Source organism: Neophocaena asiaeorientalis, unplaced genomic scaffold, assembly GCF_003031525.2.
Source record: "Neophocaena asiaeorientalis asiaeorientalis breed wild unplaced genomic scaffold, Neophocaena_asiaeorientalis_V1.1 scaffold426, whole genome shotgun sequence".
Lineage (NCBI taxonomy): Eukaryota > Metazoa > Chordata > Mammalia > Artiodactyla > Phocoenidae > Neophocaena > Neophocaena asiaeorientalis.
The window spans coordinates 1002288-1020680 of NW_020185323.1; the positions used below are offsets into that span (position 1 = coordinate 1002288).

Here is an 18393-nt window from a genome sequence, read left to right on the forward strand (position 1 = left end):
GACTTCAAGTCCAGCCCAACCGTAACCTCACCTGAGACGCTATATACTCTATTTAGGTCTCTAGTATGGAAATGACGATGCTGTATTGAAGTTATTTGCTCACGTTTGTTTTCTTCACTAGAATGTAAGCTACTGAAGGTCAGAAGCTGTCACTCTTTGGTGGGTGCTTGTTGAAAAGAACAGATACTTATTTAATGCAGTAGTTTAGGGTTATGGAGGACCAACGGCTTAACTGCATAAACTCTTGAGATTTCCTCCAGCTCTGTGACTTCCAGTGACCCCCATCTCTAGTTTGTGTGAGATTTTATACGTTAAGTGTTAAAATCATTTACCCTCACTGTGTATGTTCTTCCTCCAACTCTGTCCCGGGCTTCTAAAACCAAAACATTAACTTCATGTTCTGCTAAGAGTTTGGCGGCAGATAATCCTAAAAGGAAAAAAAAGGAAAACAAAGTCGAGGAACATATTAACACCTATATGTGAAACATTCAACATTTAAACAGGTCTACATATAACATAAATGCAGGTATCAGACACAATTCATTGACTGTGCTATCTAATAAATTCTGAGTATACTGTGATGAACTGAGCCACCAATTTTATAATCTAGCATATATTACATTATCTATCATAAGTTAATTTTATTATCTATCATAAGGTTGGTTGAAAAAATGTAATAATTTAAAAAATGTATTTGGGGGGTTTTGGTGAGAATCATATGTAAGGGAATTTGTTGAACCCCTAAATCAACCCTTATCACGCCACTCTTCTAGAAATCCTGATTGTATAAACAGAAGTATGTTTTCCTGGAAATTCCCCCTGGCTTACAACAGCCCCCAGTATCTCTGTGCTTTTCTCAATTTAAACTCCCCCTATAATGACCTCCTATCATTTAAACCTGGATTACATGCTTGCTATATCATGTTTTCCCCGCTAGATTAAAAGTTACCAAAGGCAGGAAGCACGTTTCATACTTTATTCATTGGCTCAAAGCTGAGTACAGGCTTTCACTCATAAACAAAAACCTTCATAGAAGATAGATTTTTAAACCCAGTATAGTAAGGGAATCCCCTGGCAGTCCAGTGGTTAGGACTTGGTTCTTTCACTGCCGTGGCCCTGGTTCAATTCCCTGGTCAGGGAACTAAGATCCCGCAAGCCACACAGTACAGCTCAAAAAAGGCAAAACACAAGCAAACAAAAGTATAGTAATACCAGAAAAGTAGAGGAAAGTGTTGTGGATTAACATTATATCAAGGGTGCATGTTATCAACATGACTTATCACTGATGTTAATCTTGTTCACCTGGCTGAGGTAATGTTTGCCAGGTTTCTCCACTGTAAAGTTATTCTTTTTTTCCCCTTCCATGCTATACTCTTTGCAAGGAAGTCTATGTACAGCCTGCACTTAAGAAGTAGGGAGGTATGTCCTACTTCCTTGAGGGTGGAGTATTGACATAAATGACTTGAAATTCATCTGCACAGGAGATTTGCCTCTTCTCTCCCATTTATTTATTTACTTCACCACTGACTTATATCCCTATGGAGTCATACATAGTTGTTTTATACTTTGGGTTATAGTCCAATACTATGTTATTTATTTTGTTGCTCAAATTGTTTCAGCTTTGGTCACTGGGAAGCTCTTGTGTCCCTCTGATGTGCCTGCATCATTATGTGTGTATGCGTGTGTTTGAGCACTTCCTTACTTTCTGGCATTAAGAGATGTTCCAGGCTCTTGTCTTTCTCTGCCCAGCCCTACAATCAGCTATTTCTTCAGTGAGCCTTGGTGCCTTTTATTGGAGAACAGTATTAGAAATCAAGATCTGGGTTCTAGGTGTGCCCATCACTACTGGGCTATCATTGCTTCTGGGACTTCTCAGCTCACAGAGTAAGGAAATAAATGTCTGTATATACATTTTTAAATCTATCAATACATTTTTGCACTTCAAATGCTATCTTATACCTAGTTATCTTTATCCTCCTGTTACAAAAAATACGAAGCAGACTACACAGATAAACATACTTCAAGGAGAAAAAAAATGTTAGAATATTAGGGTGAAAGGGAAATAAGAATGACACCAGGGATAAGTTTAGTAAAATGATACAAATGATACCTAAATATGTATACCAGTGGTTGAGGAGAGGAACTATTCTTAGTGATTTTAAAACTCAGTAACTTGACAGTTCTAATGGTATCTATCCTAAAGACAAAGATCAGTGATCATTTTGTGGGTGCTAGGATTAGAACTATTATTTTGAGGCCATTATGTATATAATGCAGAATAAAGCAAATGAGTAATCAGGCTGCTGTCACTGAGATCCAGGGTTTTGGGCCTGGAGATCAGGAAATTTAGATGAAAGAACAATGAAATTAAGTGCAAATTTAGGGCAGGAAATATACAAGATGGGTCTGGAACCTCAAGTCACCAGAAAGCAAGGAGGCTAACAGAGACCACGAGGAGTATGACAAAAAGGCTCAGAAACCTACCTAGGTGAACTCCCACTGGCTAGAGATGGAACAATTTGAGTATCAAGTAAAAATAACAGGGACTTCCCTGGTGGCACAGTGGTTAAGAATCCACCTACCAATGCAGGGGACTCGGGTTTGAGCCCTGGTCTGGGAAGATCCCACATGTCGCGGAGCAACTAAGCCTGTGTGCCACAACTACAGAGCCCGCGTGCCACAGCTACTGAAGCCCGTGTGCCTAGAGTCCGTGCTCCGCAACAAGAGAAGCCACCGCAATGAGAATCCCGCGCACCGCAACAAAGAGTAGCCCCCACTGCCTGCAACTAGAGAAAGCCCGCGCAGCAAGGAAGAGCAAACGCAGCCAAAAATAAATAAATAAATAATAACAAAGGCAATGGCTTAAATCCACTCATAATAATACTAAACAAACAAACAAAACCTCTCATTGGTCACCTTTGGAGAATGCTAAGGAACAAACTTATCATTTAAAAAAACAAAAAAGGGTTTTCCCTGGTGGCACAGTGGTTGAGAGTCCGCCTGCCAATGCAGGGGACACGGGTTCGTGCCCCGGTCCGGGAAGATCCCACATGCCGCGGAGCGGCTGGGACCGTGAGCCATGGCCGCTGAGCTTGCGCGTCTAGAGCCTGTGCTCCGCAACGGGAGAGGCCACAACAGTGAGAGGCCCGCGTACGGCAAAAGAACAAAAAAAACCCCAAAAAACAATTTGGCATTCATTCTACCCTTCTTATTTGCACCAAACCTCAAGGCAACCAAATAGCTAACAAAGGGAGATTTCGCTGTATAAAAGTATGCTAGCTAATAAGTGAAGACAGGAATAATTAGAACATCAGCATTTTGCAACCCCTAATGAATTAATAGATCTGGTGCAATGATTGTCAACAGCTGCTAACATGACCAAAAAAAGATAACCAGATGTTACTTGCCTCTTAATGGAAGCACATACCACCATGTATGAAGTAGTTACAAAGAAGGAAGGAAGGAAGGAAGGAAGGGAGGGAGGGAGGGAGGGTGGGGAGAAAGGGAAGGAGCAAACAATCTAAATTCTAATGTGATCCAGCCTCTAGATCTGATACTTAGGGGCCAGAAAAACATGTTAAATAATACCACTGGGGTGCAATCAACAAAATCTAGATTATAGGATTTATACAGGAGTACCCTGGGTTTTTCTGTTTGTTTTTTAAAACAACTCGCCCCCTCCTGCTCTCTTTCTCCTTTCTTCACCAGCTTTTCCTACAATAAACCTCTTACATGGCTAGTTATGTCTTGATGTCTGCTCTCAGAGAAGCCAGACTGACAACAGTATTTTGTTCATACACAGAATGGTATGAAATATACATAGCCAGAGTCAAGGATGAGTTTGGGTCTGTAAGATCTAAAATGCAGGGAGGCTAAACCATAATATCCAGCACTGCTGTCTGCTAATGTTTGTATGTATTTTTGACTCCTTCAAGTACAGTGTACCCTTACACTGCTAACATCCACCCAAGATTTAGGTGTGCAACGAATATTTGGAATCTGCTCACAAAGAAAGGCATCCCGTGACAGTTTAAATAAATGCAAACTAATGTCTGCAAACCTTGGTGCAATGTGCTTTCTGGGACACAGCCAAAGGCTTCTTCTGCTGACCATCATAAAAAAAAGGATGAAGATGTAATGAAAAACATGTTTATGCATAAATCTTTGTTGTTATTTCTGACTATTTCTGTAGGATTAAGTCTTAGAACAGAGATTACTAGGTCAAAAGATTTGAATAATTTTTAGGCTCAAAGCACCACTCTGTATTTAAAAGCAGAGAAACTCAAGATGCAAAAAGTTGAATTTCTTCCCAGTTCCCCTTAGTCAATCTAACCATAAACCAATTAGATAGATAAAAACACCCTTGGGTTTGCTAGAATTACTCGAGTAGCTCCTCTTCTAAAGAGAAGCAGAGGTGGCTCTGAATTCCAGCAGCAGTGGGACCTGCAGCTGTCCAGCCCCCAGAGGCAGCCTGGCAGTTGGTTTAGCACTTTACATCCTACAGATCAATTTCAGGTGCCTTTCCTGTTGCCTCTCACAACCATTCTTCAGAATAGATTTCATTACCCCATATTCCAGATAAGGATACCAAGTGCTTGATATGCCCACAACAAAGTCTCCTGACAAGTGAAAATTTTTACTTCTTACACCCTCACTTATAAGGCTGAAGCCTTAATAAAATTGAATCTAGTGTGTAATTCTCAACAAGTTTGGTGAGTGGGGTTCAGTGCCAATAGTAAATAAACACTACTCCAGAGGCTAAAGGAGGGGAGGGAAGCAGGGCTAGCTGAGCCAGGACAAATGAGCACACCAGTGACAAAGGTCGTTTCGCACTTTGGCATTTAAGGATATAAACAAAATTTAAAAGGTGGATGGACCTAGAGTCTGTCATACAGAGTGAAGTAAGTCAGAAAGAGAAAAACAAATACTGTATGCTAACATATATATATATGGATTCTAAAAAAAAAAATGGTTCTGAAGAACCTAGGGGCAGGACAGGAGTAAAAACACAGACGTTTTAGAGAATGGACTTGAGGACATGGGGAGGGGGAAGGGTAAGCTGGGACGAAGTGAGAGAGTGGCATGGACATATATACACTACCAAATGTAAAACGGATAGCTAGTGGGAAGCAGCCGCATAGCACAGGGAGATCAGCTCGGTGCTTTGTGATCCCCTAGAGGGGTGGGAGGGAGGGAGACGCAAGAGGGAAGAGATATGGGGACATATGTATATGTATAACTGATTCACTTTGTTATACAGCAGAAACTAACACACCATGTAAAGCAATTATACTCCAATAAAGATGTTAAAAATAATTCCCAAAATAACAAACAAACAAACAAAAAGCTGAAAAAAAAATGGTTGCTCTGCATTACAGGAAAATGATTGGCCCTATCCTGGCAAGGAAAGTTTAAGCTCTTAGTTTGAGAAATAAGGAACATGTTTAAAACATTTAAAAGGGATTCCAGAAAAATGGTTTCCAAAAGGTCTTGGAATTTGAAGGGGGAAGATTTAAGTCATTTAGAAAAATATTTTTTTAAGATGCTGAATAAATTGGGGGGGGGTACTGTTTCAGTTTGCATGTTTATTGTGAAGAAGACTCTGATAAGGAACCTCCATGGTAATTTAAAGCTAGAAAATACAGAATATGGAAATACAATCAAGATGCCATAAGAAAAAGTTATTTTTGAATAATAACTAATTTTGAATAAATAACTCAGTAAGTCATAAATAAAGCACAGGCAAACACTTGCAGTCCAGAAAGGCTTTTTCTAATATATTGACTGTGGCTGTCTGTTGATTCAAATGGAAAAAAAAAAAAACCTAAGATAATGTCTGATTACATCTTGAATCAGGCATCTTGAATTATATTCCTTAATTCTTTTTTGTTATTATTCTGTGTATCACTATGCATCCTACCCTCCCCTCACTACAAAATTCAGTAATCACTTATAGAAAAAAAATCGTATGTCAACTCCACAGATTAGTTTAAGGGCTTTTGACATAAATTTCAAAATAAATAAATAAAAGCCTGTCTTTTTTTTGGGTAAATGGGATAAAATTGCTAGAAAAGAAAAGGTTTTTTTTGTTTTGTTTTGCTTTTTAAGAAAAGGTTTTTAAGTCTGAAGGTAAGTCACCAAATACAATGTAGCTACTAAAAAACAGATTTTAAAATCAAATATTTTTTTACTTTCAAATCAAATATTTGTTATGAAAAGAGAAAATCTCATATTAAACCTATTTCATCTTGTTCCAAAGAAATATAGATTAGCCAAAGCTGAGAGCATTGTGCATTACAGCTCTTCCGGTCATTCATTTTCTATCATTTAATGGCCACATAGAATCTAGGACAATAGAAGAAGCCTGCTTCCCACCCACCTCTCTTGGCACCCCTCCCCACCTCCAAGACAGGGAAAGGGTTTAGCACAGGGGCTTGCTGATAAATGGTTAACAACCATCCCTGGCCTCAGGGGATGGAGGGGACTCCTGATTTGCAGCATTTGGGTTTCCATGGTGTATATACACTCTCCACATGGCTGATTCAAAATCACCAGTGTGATTACTACCAATGTGATATCATTGACCGTGAAACTGGGAAGAGAAGTGTTCAATCAGGATCAGTCCTTTCATGACAGTAGAAGCTGGCTCCAACACACACTGTCAGACCTATAGACTCCTGGCCTCAGGTCAAGTCTCAAGTCTGGGAGAGAGTCTATTAGATCGGCAAGTGTATGAGATTCATTGGTGTCCTAGACTCTCAAGTGTCCTAGTGTCTAGCCTGTAAATCTCCCATGGGTGTGTTTGAAGGAAGAGGTCTAAGCGGGCACAGGCAAAATATCCCTGCCCCTGCACCAAGAGCTCTTCCTCTCCCAAATCATGGCAAACTGAGCCCATTAGGAGGAAAAGAACCCCAAACTCCCAAATGTCCTGTGGTTTTCTGTGACAGTAGAGAGCCTGGAGAAGCTAAATGCACAGAGTTTGTTAAAGCCCTATTACGTACATAAGGATCTGATCACTTTCAAAATGCAAAAACCTGAAAAAGGGAAAATAGCAGATTATGGCACAAGAGAAACTTTAATCACTTTGCAATTAAGTATTTTAAATAGGGATAATGAGTTTAAAACATGGGCTTCCCTGGTGGCGCAGTGGTTGTGAGTCCGCCTGCCGATGCAGGGGACACGGGTTCGTGCCCCGGTCCGGGAAGATCCTGCATGCCGCGGAGCAGCTGGGCCCGCGAGCCATGGCCGCTGAGCCTGCGCGTCCAGAGCCTGTGCTCCGCAACAGGAGAGGCCACAACAGTGAGAGGCCCGCGTACCGCAAAAAAACAAAACAAAACAAAACAATATGGGCTTCCCTGGTGGTGCAGTGGTTAAGAATCCGCTTGCCTGTGCAGGGGACACGGGTTCGAGCCCTGGTCCGGGAAGATCCCACGTGCCGCAGAGCAACTAATCCCGTGCGCCACAACTACTGAGCCTGCGCTCTAGATACCGTGAGCCACAACTACTGAAACCCGCGCCTAGAGCCTGTGCTCCGCAACAAGAGAAGCCACCACAATAACAAGCCCGCGCGCTGCAACGAAGAATAGCCCCCGCTCCCTGCAACTAGAGAAAGCCCGCACCCAGCAACGAAGACCTAATGCAGCCAAAAATAAATAAATAAAATAAATAAATTTATTTTTAAAAACCCAACAATATAATTCCTCTTCTGGTTTCTCTCTCTTCAACCATTTGGGTTTTAGAGAAACCAACATAAAATAGGTCAATGGATTTATTAGAGAGGCTTAAAAAAAAAAAAAACACCAAGTCTGCTAAAAGCACACCTCATATGAGAGTTCAGGCAATTGTTAATCCTGGTTATTAGATCAGGAGAGCCTGGGTGAGATGATGTATCCAGCCAGCAGTGCTGTTGCCATGGCAACCTCAAACCAAGCTCCAGCTTCTTAAAGCCACTGCCCATGGAAACTGTTTCCACAGATTCTGCAGTGCTTCCAATGTCCTGAGATGGTTACATCCCCACAGAAATGGGATAGGAAACGATTTAAGCCACACAGCACACCTGGAGAAGGAATTAATATCAGCAACAAAGTCTTTGAGGAAATGGTCCTTTGCTTCCTGGGCTATAAATCTGTACTCCTGCCTTCTCTACCTCACCAAGGGCTCTTTCCTTTACTTCTTCAAGTACACTCACATTACGAAAAAAGAGAAATTTGTCCATTTGACTCGTGCTACCCTTTCCAGTTCAATTACTGATTTTCCTCCTACAACAAATGATTAGAACAAACCTTGAAATGTAGCATATTCCTCATGAAAAATGTCCAGTGACCCCACTTTCAATACGGACAAGTGATATAATCATCTGTCACAAGCTGCTGTATTTTTCTTCTTAGCACACATCACCACCTGGCACTCTATATACATCTGCTGCTTCCAACCACTGCAATCTTAGCCACTCTTGTCCAAACCATTGTGGCCTTTTGCCCTTGTCCAAGGCAACATGACCTCTTGCCCAGAGATCTGCCTCTTAAGTAGTGTGTTATATGTGTTAGACACCTTTGCATCCCTAGAATAGAGCCTACCGTGTTGCAGGTGCTCAAACACTCATTGCAATGAACAGAGGAACCACATACCAGGAAAAGAAAACCATGCTCACCTGGATGAGGGCAATGGGGAAGTTTCTAATGCTACTTAGATTATATTTATCTCAAGCAACTAAGAAAGACTGACAAGGACAGGGTGTCTGGTCATTTAAACCTTTATGCCCAAGTAAATTTGCAGATTCTTAATACTACTGGTACATTTTCTGGTCTTTGAACCAGTATTACGCTTTTTTTAGCAAAAGAGAATGGAGAATATCAATGTGCACACAAACTTGTCCCCGATACATACATACATACAATACAGCCATTCTTATTATCTATCATCTATCTATCTACCTACCTATATCTATATCCATCTGTATTTTGTGCTTCCTTTCAGACAAATAATTACCTGCTTTTGAAAATGCCAAATCTTCTGATCCCTTTGATAAGCTAAAAAGACAGAACTGTCTCAAATGATAAATAGATAAAAGCTAACAATTAACTCCAATTTGCCCTGAATTCAACAGACTTGTTGTCTAGACAGTTCTAATTTATTTGATTATTGTTCAGCATTCATCTTCACTTTAGATAAATGGATCTCACACGACTTAGGGAATGCAATTACTCCTTAATTCATTATTTGCCCCATTCTTTCACTGAAACTGAAAATACACCAAGTGTATTTCCAAAATGTTTTATGGAATACTAGTCCTCAAGATGCTCTGGGGAAAAGTATCAATGTTCATGGAAGTTGGGACATATGCTGTTTCTCCTTCTGGGAAGTGTATGGTGCACACTGGCATAGTAAAGGCTCTGATAAGTCCTGCAATGAAGAGATTCGTTTAACTTAGCATTTCTCCACCTTTTGCCTTAAAAAAAATTACATCTCAAAAAATACACTTTGGGAAAGCTGGTTTCGGCTCTTAAAATACTGTCAAATATTTACAGTAATAAACTCACCTGGGCAGAGTCCCAAGTGAACAACGCCCAGAGCACAAGCTAAGTGTTGAAGCAAAGCTTTAGTGTAGCTATGGCTTATGTTCTGCTGGCTCTCCTAGTTCTTCCTGTTTGTTTCTTAAAGTGGTATTTTTCTTCAACGTTGACGTTCATCACCACCTATGAATGTGTACAGTGTACATCACATATTAAATACTTTAAGTTAATTTTCTATTATTCAGTTAAGTGATCTCTGACCAACAGAATTCTTACATAACTGCACATTTGGACTCTTGGACTGAATACTCCGAGAAAAATAAAATGTACAGTCAAACAACAGTTCATACTAAAGTTTTAGAAGCAATGTTCCCAAAGAAGGAAAAAAGCAAAACCCATAAATTTTGCTCAAATCACATAGTGAGTGCTCGATCAATATTTATTGAATGAATAAATAAATGAATGAATGAAGAATACATGCAGACATGCAAGAAAATGGTCTTTCACTTAAGCCACAGCCCACAGCTAACTCATTTAATCTGAAAAAAAAAAAAAAGTCACCTGAAAGGTCATCCTTGTTACATTTCAGAATTTACCCAAAATCCACAGCACTTCTGTCAAGCATTATTTTCTCCATGAAACCCTTTCCTGTCTGTCATTTCCTTCTCCCTTTTTGTGCCACCACTGAAGCCCTGAACCAACCTCAAACACCAAGGGCACTTCAGGTTCATGGTTGTAACCCCTGCTACATAGAGGGGTCCCATGCCTCACATGGTCACTGGAGAGACAAATAGACTAACATAAATTAAGAGAACTTAACTCCTCCATTTGGGTCTGAATTTTGTCAGATGCCTTAAATGACCAATGTCCTTTATAAAGTACTTACAAATGCATACTAAATTGAAATGTGTATTTAATATCGATGGCTTCAATTCAATACGTAAAATATACCAATCTTAGAAAACTATTTAAAACTCACATCAACCACCACAGCCTTCCATTTTCTTCACCAATATTGTCTCCCCAAATTCTTTCTTTTCAAAACATGGCAGGTTCACTGTTATATTTATCATGGTCTTAAGGTAGGAAATGGAGGTGCCTTATTTTTCAGCCTAGATGTCTTGACTGTTTTTATTATTGTCTATTTACATATTCACTACTGGTAACTGTCTAATGACCTAATAAATCCTTTGAATTCTTATTTTTCTTATTTTTCACCACTCTGTGAGTCTCAGTATCAGCCCCAAATCTTTATATTATAGGGACAGTGACAATGAAGATGTTTCCAGAATATCAGATGTTGGCCTGGTGCAGGGAAAAAAAAGTCTATGCATAAAAATATGCTTTTATTTTTGGTGAAAAGGTCCAATAGCTTTCATCAGATATTCAAAGGGACATTTGCTCCAAAAGGTTAAGAACCACTGATCTAAACTATTCAAATAATTGCTATACATTGTCCTAAAACCACCAGGAATGGACTTTTCAAAAAGGAAATAAATTCTTCATATAAAAGTCATCCATCCTAATAGGGTGCCTAATATTTTTAAATTTAAATGTTCATGAAGCAGGGGAATTTCCTGGTGGTCCAGTGGTTAGGACTCCGTGCTTCCACTGCAGGGTCACAGGTTCGATCCCTAGTTGGGGAACTAAGGTTCTGCAAGCCGGGCGGCCAAAAAAAAAAAAAAAAAAAATGTTCATGAAGCAGTAACATGTGATGTAATATAGTCTAAAATATGAATTACTGTGAAACAACAGCCACTAGTTTTTAGAGCATCAAGCCTCAAAGTAAAACAATAATAAAAGTTTACTGCAGTTCTGTGAATGAGCCTATAAAGCAAGCCTAAGTGAGGTGGGGTATATTCCAAGGTCAAGTTATGCCACTAAGAATACTGTGGCATTTGGTAATTCATTTGACCCTCCTGAGCCTCCGTTTTGGTCCCTTTGAGCTATTACAGGCTGCAATTCTGTGACCCTTGAACATGGTGAATATGTAATTAATTCAACTCTCAAAGCTTATCACCTGGTTTTTATGTTCTTATTGACAGTCTTACCTAATAAATCAACTGAATATTGCTGTAAAGTGGGATTTCTTTCCTTTGGCCTGGCAACAACTAGAAAAGGGCTTTTAAACTAAGGCTCAGAGGAGCCATGGAAAAGGTGTGAATGAGCACCTGTAAGGCAGACTCAGATCCTGAATTAAGTTAGTGTAGGATGTCAGTATGAGGGATGATGAAAACCATTTCCAGAATGCAACATGGAAGGAAAAAGTGTTGGGGAGAGGGTCCAAAAGAGAAAGCTGAAGACATAGACCTTTAGGAAGCCAACTATACTGAAAAAGATACTGGAAGATATATCATACGTAACTTAATCCAACCTCTAATTTTACAGCTGACAGAACTGTGGTTCAAAGATCTGAAGCTGCCTTAATTCATAAGACTAGATGACAACATAATAAAGAACAGATTATCCAAAGGAGAACACAAATTGCTGGTAAAGCTGTAAAACATTTTTCAAATAAAAGGAGAAAGCAGTCCTAACAATCAACTTGTCTCAAACACTTACAACATTTAAAAATGTAACTGACGTCTTTTGATTCATTTTGTGCAGTTCTAATCACTCAAATTTAAAATGAAAAGTAACTGCCACTATGAAATCTATCTCATACATGCAAATGTAGTCTTCAAACCAGTGCTCATTGGATGTCTACACTCTTGCAAACCCCTGTATGTGACATGAAACTACAATATTACCTCAGTCTTTTTGCATATACCTGCAACCAAATACGGCAAGATTTATCATATGTAAAATATGTGTATGTCACACCTGTACAAAGATCGTATGACCCAATATTTGCCAATAACAGACTCCCACATTTCCTTTTCTTAATTATTGGTCTCTATGATCCAATTATACTATAGTTATACTATATTTATACAATTATACTATACTTAGATCGATTGGGTTTTGTTTTGTTTACCTTTTTGGGCTGCACCACGTGGCCTGCGGGATCTTAGTTCCCTGACCAGGGATAGAACCCATGCCCCTTGCAGTGGAAGCATGGAGTCTTAACTGCTGGACTGCCAGAGAAGTCCCTAGATCTATTGTTAAATATATTTTTCACATTAGCTGAGTATTATGTATAGATTCATATCAATTAGTATTGGCCAAATGCTAAAACTGCCCATTAAATGTCAGATAAACCCCAGAGCTCATTCAACTATGAAGATATCAAAGAATCAGAACCCAAATAAATGTAATTCTTGTATTCTTTCTTCAACATTAAAAGTTAATAAAGTAAAAAAATCCTCGCTTATTTTTTTTTTTTTTTTTTTGCGGTACGCGGGCCTCTCACTGTTGTGGCCTCTCCCGTTGCGGAGCACAGGCTCCGGACGCGCAGGCTCAGCGGCCATGGCTCACGGGCCCAGCTGCTCCGCGGCATGTGGGATCCTCCCAGACCTCCCAGACCGCGGCACGAACCCGTGTCCCCTGCATCGGCAGGCAGACTCTCAACCACTGCGCCACCAGGGAAGCCCCCCTCGCTTGTTTTTGAGAAAACAAAATTAGGGCCAAGAAGTGTTCTGAAAGGCAGAAAATTCATGCTTAGCTGGCAGTGAACCTCAGTACCTAAATAACCAAGGCACTGAAACTAAGTGGCATATTTTTTAATGTAAGCTTTCCTTAATCACTACAAAACTGTACGGTATGTGTTGCCAAGTTCTGAGCTAAAATGCCTAAATCACTCCTAGCAGAAATGATTCTTCAGGGTGATGTATTTCAGCAAAAAGGGAAACTGGGGTATGTTGTGGACTCGCTGGCAGGATTCAGAACATTAGTCAATCTTCTTGCGAAATGGCTTTTCTGTCTCCGATGATGAGAAAGATTCCATCCCAGCTGCTCTTACACAGCACAGTGTTCCGGGCGGCTGTGCTCTCAGTTCTTTTAGTGGAGCTCAGCTCGTGGATACAAATATAGGGAGGTTCTATTGCTCAGTCACTATTTGGAAAAAGCTCTCTCTCCAAGACACTTGGAATTTAATTTCAAAAAAACATGGAAAAATTCTAATCACCCAGGACTATCCGGTGTTATGATGAAAGCGTTTTCACTGTGCCCTGGCTAAATGTGGGGCAGATGTAGCACACTGGGGTAATCTCAGCAACTACCAGGATCACATCGCTAGAGGCACAGTAGGCAACTGTTTTCCTCCAGTAGAACTCTTGTCATGGGTTTACGTTAAACACTACTCATGTATGGCTTAGGGCCTCCTGACTCCGTATCTGTGCTCATCCATACTCTCTTCTTTGGTGTGTCTTTTTTCCATCCTCTTATCTCTACCCGTTAAAATCATACTTATCTCTCAGGGTCCTGGCATTTTCTTCAGATTCATAATATTAATATTTCTCTCATTCTATGCATGTCAATTATTTTCTCACTTGATTACTTCTTGCAAGAGGATGGGGCACCTTATGGGCAAGGACACTTCTTACTCCTCATTATATACCTCTTCTAGCTACTGGCCTGGCATACGGTAGAGGCTCCCAAAATGCTTGAACGAGTCCAGGCCCCAGGGCCACCCCTACCCATAATGAGCTGCTTTGAGGGGTACAGAATTCCCTTTCCCTAGATGTGTTCAAAGCTACAGCCAGATAATTACTAAGGAGATGCCGTCGAGAGGATTAAAATCTTACGTGATTGGACTACACTGTCTTTTAAAAACTCCTTTGGCCCAAAGACTCTGAAGTATGCACTGTCCCCCGGAGGTGGGCGTTTTCCACCCCTCTTTTCCTTTTATTCTCTCTCCCTAAAGAGAGCTAATTCAGAAATTCTCAGTTAGGAGCAGATTTTAAAATCTTATACCACTGGGTTTCTGTCACTTGTTGTATCTGTGTCAGCTTATGAGTAAGAAGTAGCATGTAAAGTCAGTGACTCAACTGCTATATTTAAAATAACATCAAGAAAGAGAACATAAAATAAGTTCAAATGGTCAGATATAGATTACAAGCTCCACAAGAGGAGAGAAAAATCCAGAGAACCAGAACAATCAAGGAAAAGAGCGTTAATTGGGTATTGAAGAACGGATAGGATGTAAATGTTCAGAGAGAAGCACTTCCGTGTTAGGAAAAAAACAAAAACAGGGAAGGAAAGGAGGGACAAAATAAACATGGTGTAGCACTGGAGACAAAAGAGCAGTGTGACTAAAGCTATGTTAGGGATGGTGGGAAATGCTACTGCTCCAACAAGGTGGGACTAGATATGTGGAGGGGTGGGTGGAGCTTGAAAGGCTGGCAATATACTATTGAACATCCTGAGCAGAACAAGGTGATGAAAGAAGTGTTTAAAAAAAATCAAGTCTGGGATGGACATGAAGGGAGAGCCCAAAGTGCGGCCACTGGGAAGATGGTCATAACCTGGTGAGTTGAAGGGGTTAAGGTTCTGTCCGGGGGATGGGGGAGACACAAGAGAGGAGACAGCTCAAAGGAGGAGTTAGAAGGATCTGTTGACTGGGTGTAAGAGATAAAACAGAAGGATGCGTCAAAAATGATGGAAAGGATGGTGGTACCAAGAACAGAGTCAAGGAAGTGAGGAAGAGAAGCTAGGTCGGAGGGTAAGGAGGCTTTTGAACATGTTGAATATGAAGTAAGAATAAGACAATCAAGTGTGAAATACCCAAGAGCAGATAAGCTACGGGACAGGAGTTGGGAGAAAGTAAAGGATTCAAACTAGAAACTTAAGAGCTTCCTATAGATAAAGGGAAAGGTGAGGCCCTAGAATGAAAAAGAGAGGGAGTGCGTAAGAGCCTCAAAGTGATGAATAGCTGAACCTCGAGGCCGTTTCAAAAGTAGAAGGTCGCAAGAATATGGGCACAATGAAAGGAACAGAAAAGGAGCAAACAGTGTGGGATAAAAATTCAGGATCCAATAGTGTCACAGAAGGCATGAAAGAAGTTTCAAAAAGGACTTGGTGATAGATGATGGATAAGGGCCAGAGCATGTTGAAGTTACCATTATACTACTTACAAATGAGTGCGGGGTGGGGGCTTCCCTTCTCAATTACTAATAGAGTACATAAAATTACTTAATTGGTGAGTGGGAGGAAAAAGGGATTTTGTGGCTGTAAGACATGCTGTTCCATGATTTTTAATGACAAAAGGGAGATATTAAGATGCTGCTATTCTTTGTGCAAAGATAGTTATGAAGAAATGAAAGATAATTCTGTTCATATGGACTGCTTTTGAGGAATTGAGGATTTGTATGCTTCTGGGAGCTATTTTGTTATATAATAGGAATAACACTGCATATGCAAAGTATTGGCCATATATTATAAGTATGTGGGTAACATATTAAAATGTGCCAGTCCTGACAGAAGAAATATCCAAAAGCATTTAAAACTGGTATGGGGACTATGAAGTAATTCATGGGATACTGCTAAGCACACACAAAGATGAGGTGTTTCTGAGCTCGAGAACCCTTGGGAAGTAATGCCTCTCACCTGCTCGTGAAACACCCAGTCTGTGTGCAGGGTTTATCCTAAGCCAGACTTGCATCTACTTTCATTTTAGTTGTGAACCATCTGGCAAGACACCACAGCCAGGAAGCAATGTTTCTGGTCAGTTTGGGTGTTAAAATCAAATCTGACTGATAAGAGATGATATTAAAGGAATCCCAGTGCCTGTTCCACTGTCACTGATGAAGTGGAAGTTGGGTTCTGGAATAGGAGTGTGAACTACTGTGCAAGAAATGCTCTCTTCTTCCCCCAAGTGGAAATGAACAAATTAATAATTAATAGTGACCACGGAAAGATCCAGGTTTTGAGGAGGCTGAAGCTTATATAATTTGGGTGCCCTCTTCAAGACAAAAAAGAAAAGAATGCAAAAAGAAAATACAAGATTCAGCATGAAACTGGTTATTTATTTAGAATGAGAACCAGAAGGGACCTGCAGTTGTAAGGCCATAGAGCATTAGCATGATCAGCTACATGGTAAATCCAATTCTGCTCACGACCAACTACTTGGAGTGAAGCGTGGAAAGGGAGAGAGAGCCAGTCATCAGGCAGAGAAAAAGTAACAGACAAAATGCTCCTTAAGGAATACTGGAACACAGAACAAGAAAAAGACAAGAATAAAATCCCAGAAAGAACCCTGAATTGCGAAATATGAATGGTATAGAGATGGGAATAGAGACAGAACTCCTAATCAATTTACACAACACATTGTCATCATATTTATTTTCCAGTGACGAACAATCACATTGCTTCTAGGAGGCTCGCATACAAGAACGAGGCTTTTAGAAACACCAGCCCACTTCATTGCAGGCAGTCAACAAGTGTTTGTTGAATGAATAAATAAGCTAATAAATGAATGAAGGGAAACAAGAGAAGTACTTCTTTTTCATACTGTCCACCAGGATCTGCTTTCCTGATGCTCCAACATACATGCATGTTTTTATTGGCACTGGCTGGAGTTGTCAAAGCAACAGCTCATGCCAATCTCTTCTCTGGTGATTAAGACTGTTATCCGAAACAGGCCAAGTCAAAAGCTATCTTCACCCAAAAGAGTCTCCTCAAAAGGATTATACATAAAAATGGCTACTTTGGGGCACTCTACTTACTCCCTCGCACCTTATTTTTCCCTCTTTCTAAATTAGATCCTGCAGGTATATTTCAGAAATGATTAACATTCTCCCAAGTTGTGGACAGACTAGTGTGGGACTCTAGCTAGAGCTGAAACACAATTTCTAAATTTCAGACATTTTACCAATTATGACAACATAAGTGACAAATTTAATATATCAATCATGATGAGGTTTCCAGGAAGATATGGGAAAGTCTTATGCATCACTCAGCTGGTCAGCTACAAACCCAAGCCAGGACCAGAGGAACCCAGGCTTGCCAGCTGTCTCATCACAGGGCAAGATTCAGGCAGTGGGGAAAGACACAAACAGGACATTCCCTTATCTGCCCTCAGCCCCTGCTTCACAGAGAGATTCCCTTTGGATAATAAATGCCCTACACTTTCTGCAAGTTCTAAAAGAAACGGCTGGAGTAGGTTAAAACTAAGAGCCCACCTCTTTCCCCCCGCCCCCACCTTTTTTTTTTAAAAAAAAAAAAACCTTTTCCTAAAAGATTCTTCCTCCTTCCTCTCCAGTTACCAAATTTTCTAAGGAAAAGCGCTTTGAGAAGAGCAGGACTGAAATAACACTGAATACTACCAAAATCCGTATACTGATGTTCTGTTTAGGGCAAAGGGCGTGAAATCAGTAAGGCAAAGCAGCTACCTCAGGAATTAGGAGTGAGGGTCTTAAATGGGAGAAAATCATCGCCACTTCCCCGGTTAGGTGATTTGACATCTGCAGAGTTACCTCCGTTTCTAGGTTTTGTAAAATAGGGACGAATAAAGTACCCACCTTACAGGACAGCTGAGGATTGAGAAAATCCACGTAAACTGCTAAATATAACTGCACGGCAAGAGCTAATTAAATGTTAGCATTTCATAGTAGTAGTAAAATTATTGTGCCTGCCTCCCCCAGTTCACACCACCAGCAAACCCGGCTCAACCCCACCCCCCTCCTCGCAGAATCCGGGGCCCGGCCACTGTTGCACTCTCGCGTGCACAAGGGAGACCCCCACCAAACGCCACCTTGCGGCTGCAAGTCCCTCACCCCAGGCCGGCCAGGGTCGCTCAGGCTAGCGCTACGGTCCACACTGACCTGAGATGCCGCCTCCTATCACGACTACGTCGAACATGCGTCCCGCTCTATTCGCCTTCTCCTGACTCTCCATGCTCTGGTCGAGGCTCTCCCGGGTCGTGGGTAGAGGAGTGGGGCCGGCCAAGGGCGGAGCGGACTTTTCTACCGACTCTCGGGGGGAGCCCGAGGGCGGAGCCGAT

At 40.8% G+C, this 18393-nt stretch overlaps 1 protein-coding gene across 1 annotated transcript in view; it reads right to left on the reverse strand.

Moving 5' to 3' along the window:
• Positions 1 to 18387, reverse strand: part of MAOA (monoamine oxidase A) — a 75387-nt gene extending 57000 nt beyond the window's left edge. Inside the window, exons 1-2 of the mRNA XM_024734194.1 lie at positions 18215 to 18387; positions 333 to 427 (exon numbers count right to left, since the gene is read on the reverse strand). Of these exons, the coding sequence (XP_024589962.1) occupies positions 333 to 427; positions 18215 to 18287 (168 nt within the window). The 5' untranslated portion in view covers positions 18288 to 18387. The remainder of the gene's footprint in view (positions 1 to 332; positions 428 to 18214) is intronic.
• Positions 18388 to 18393: the final 6 nt, after the last annotated feature.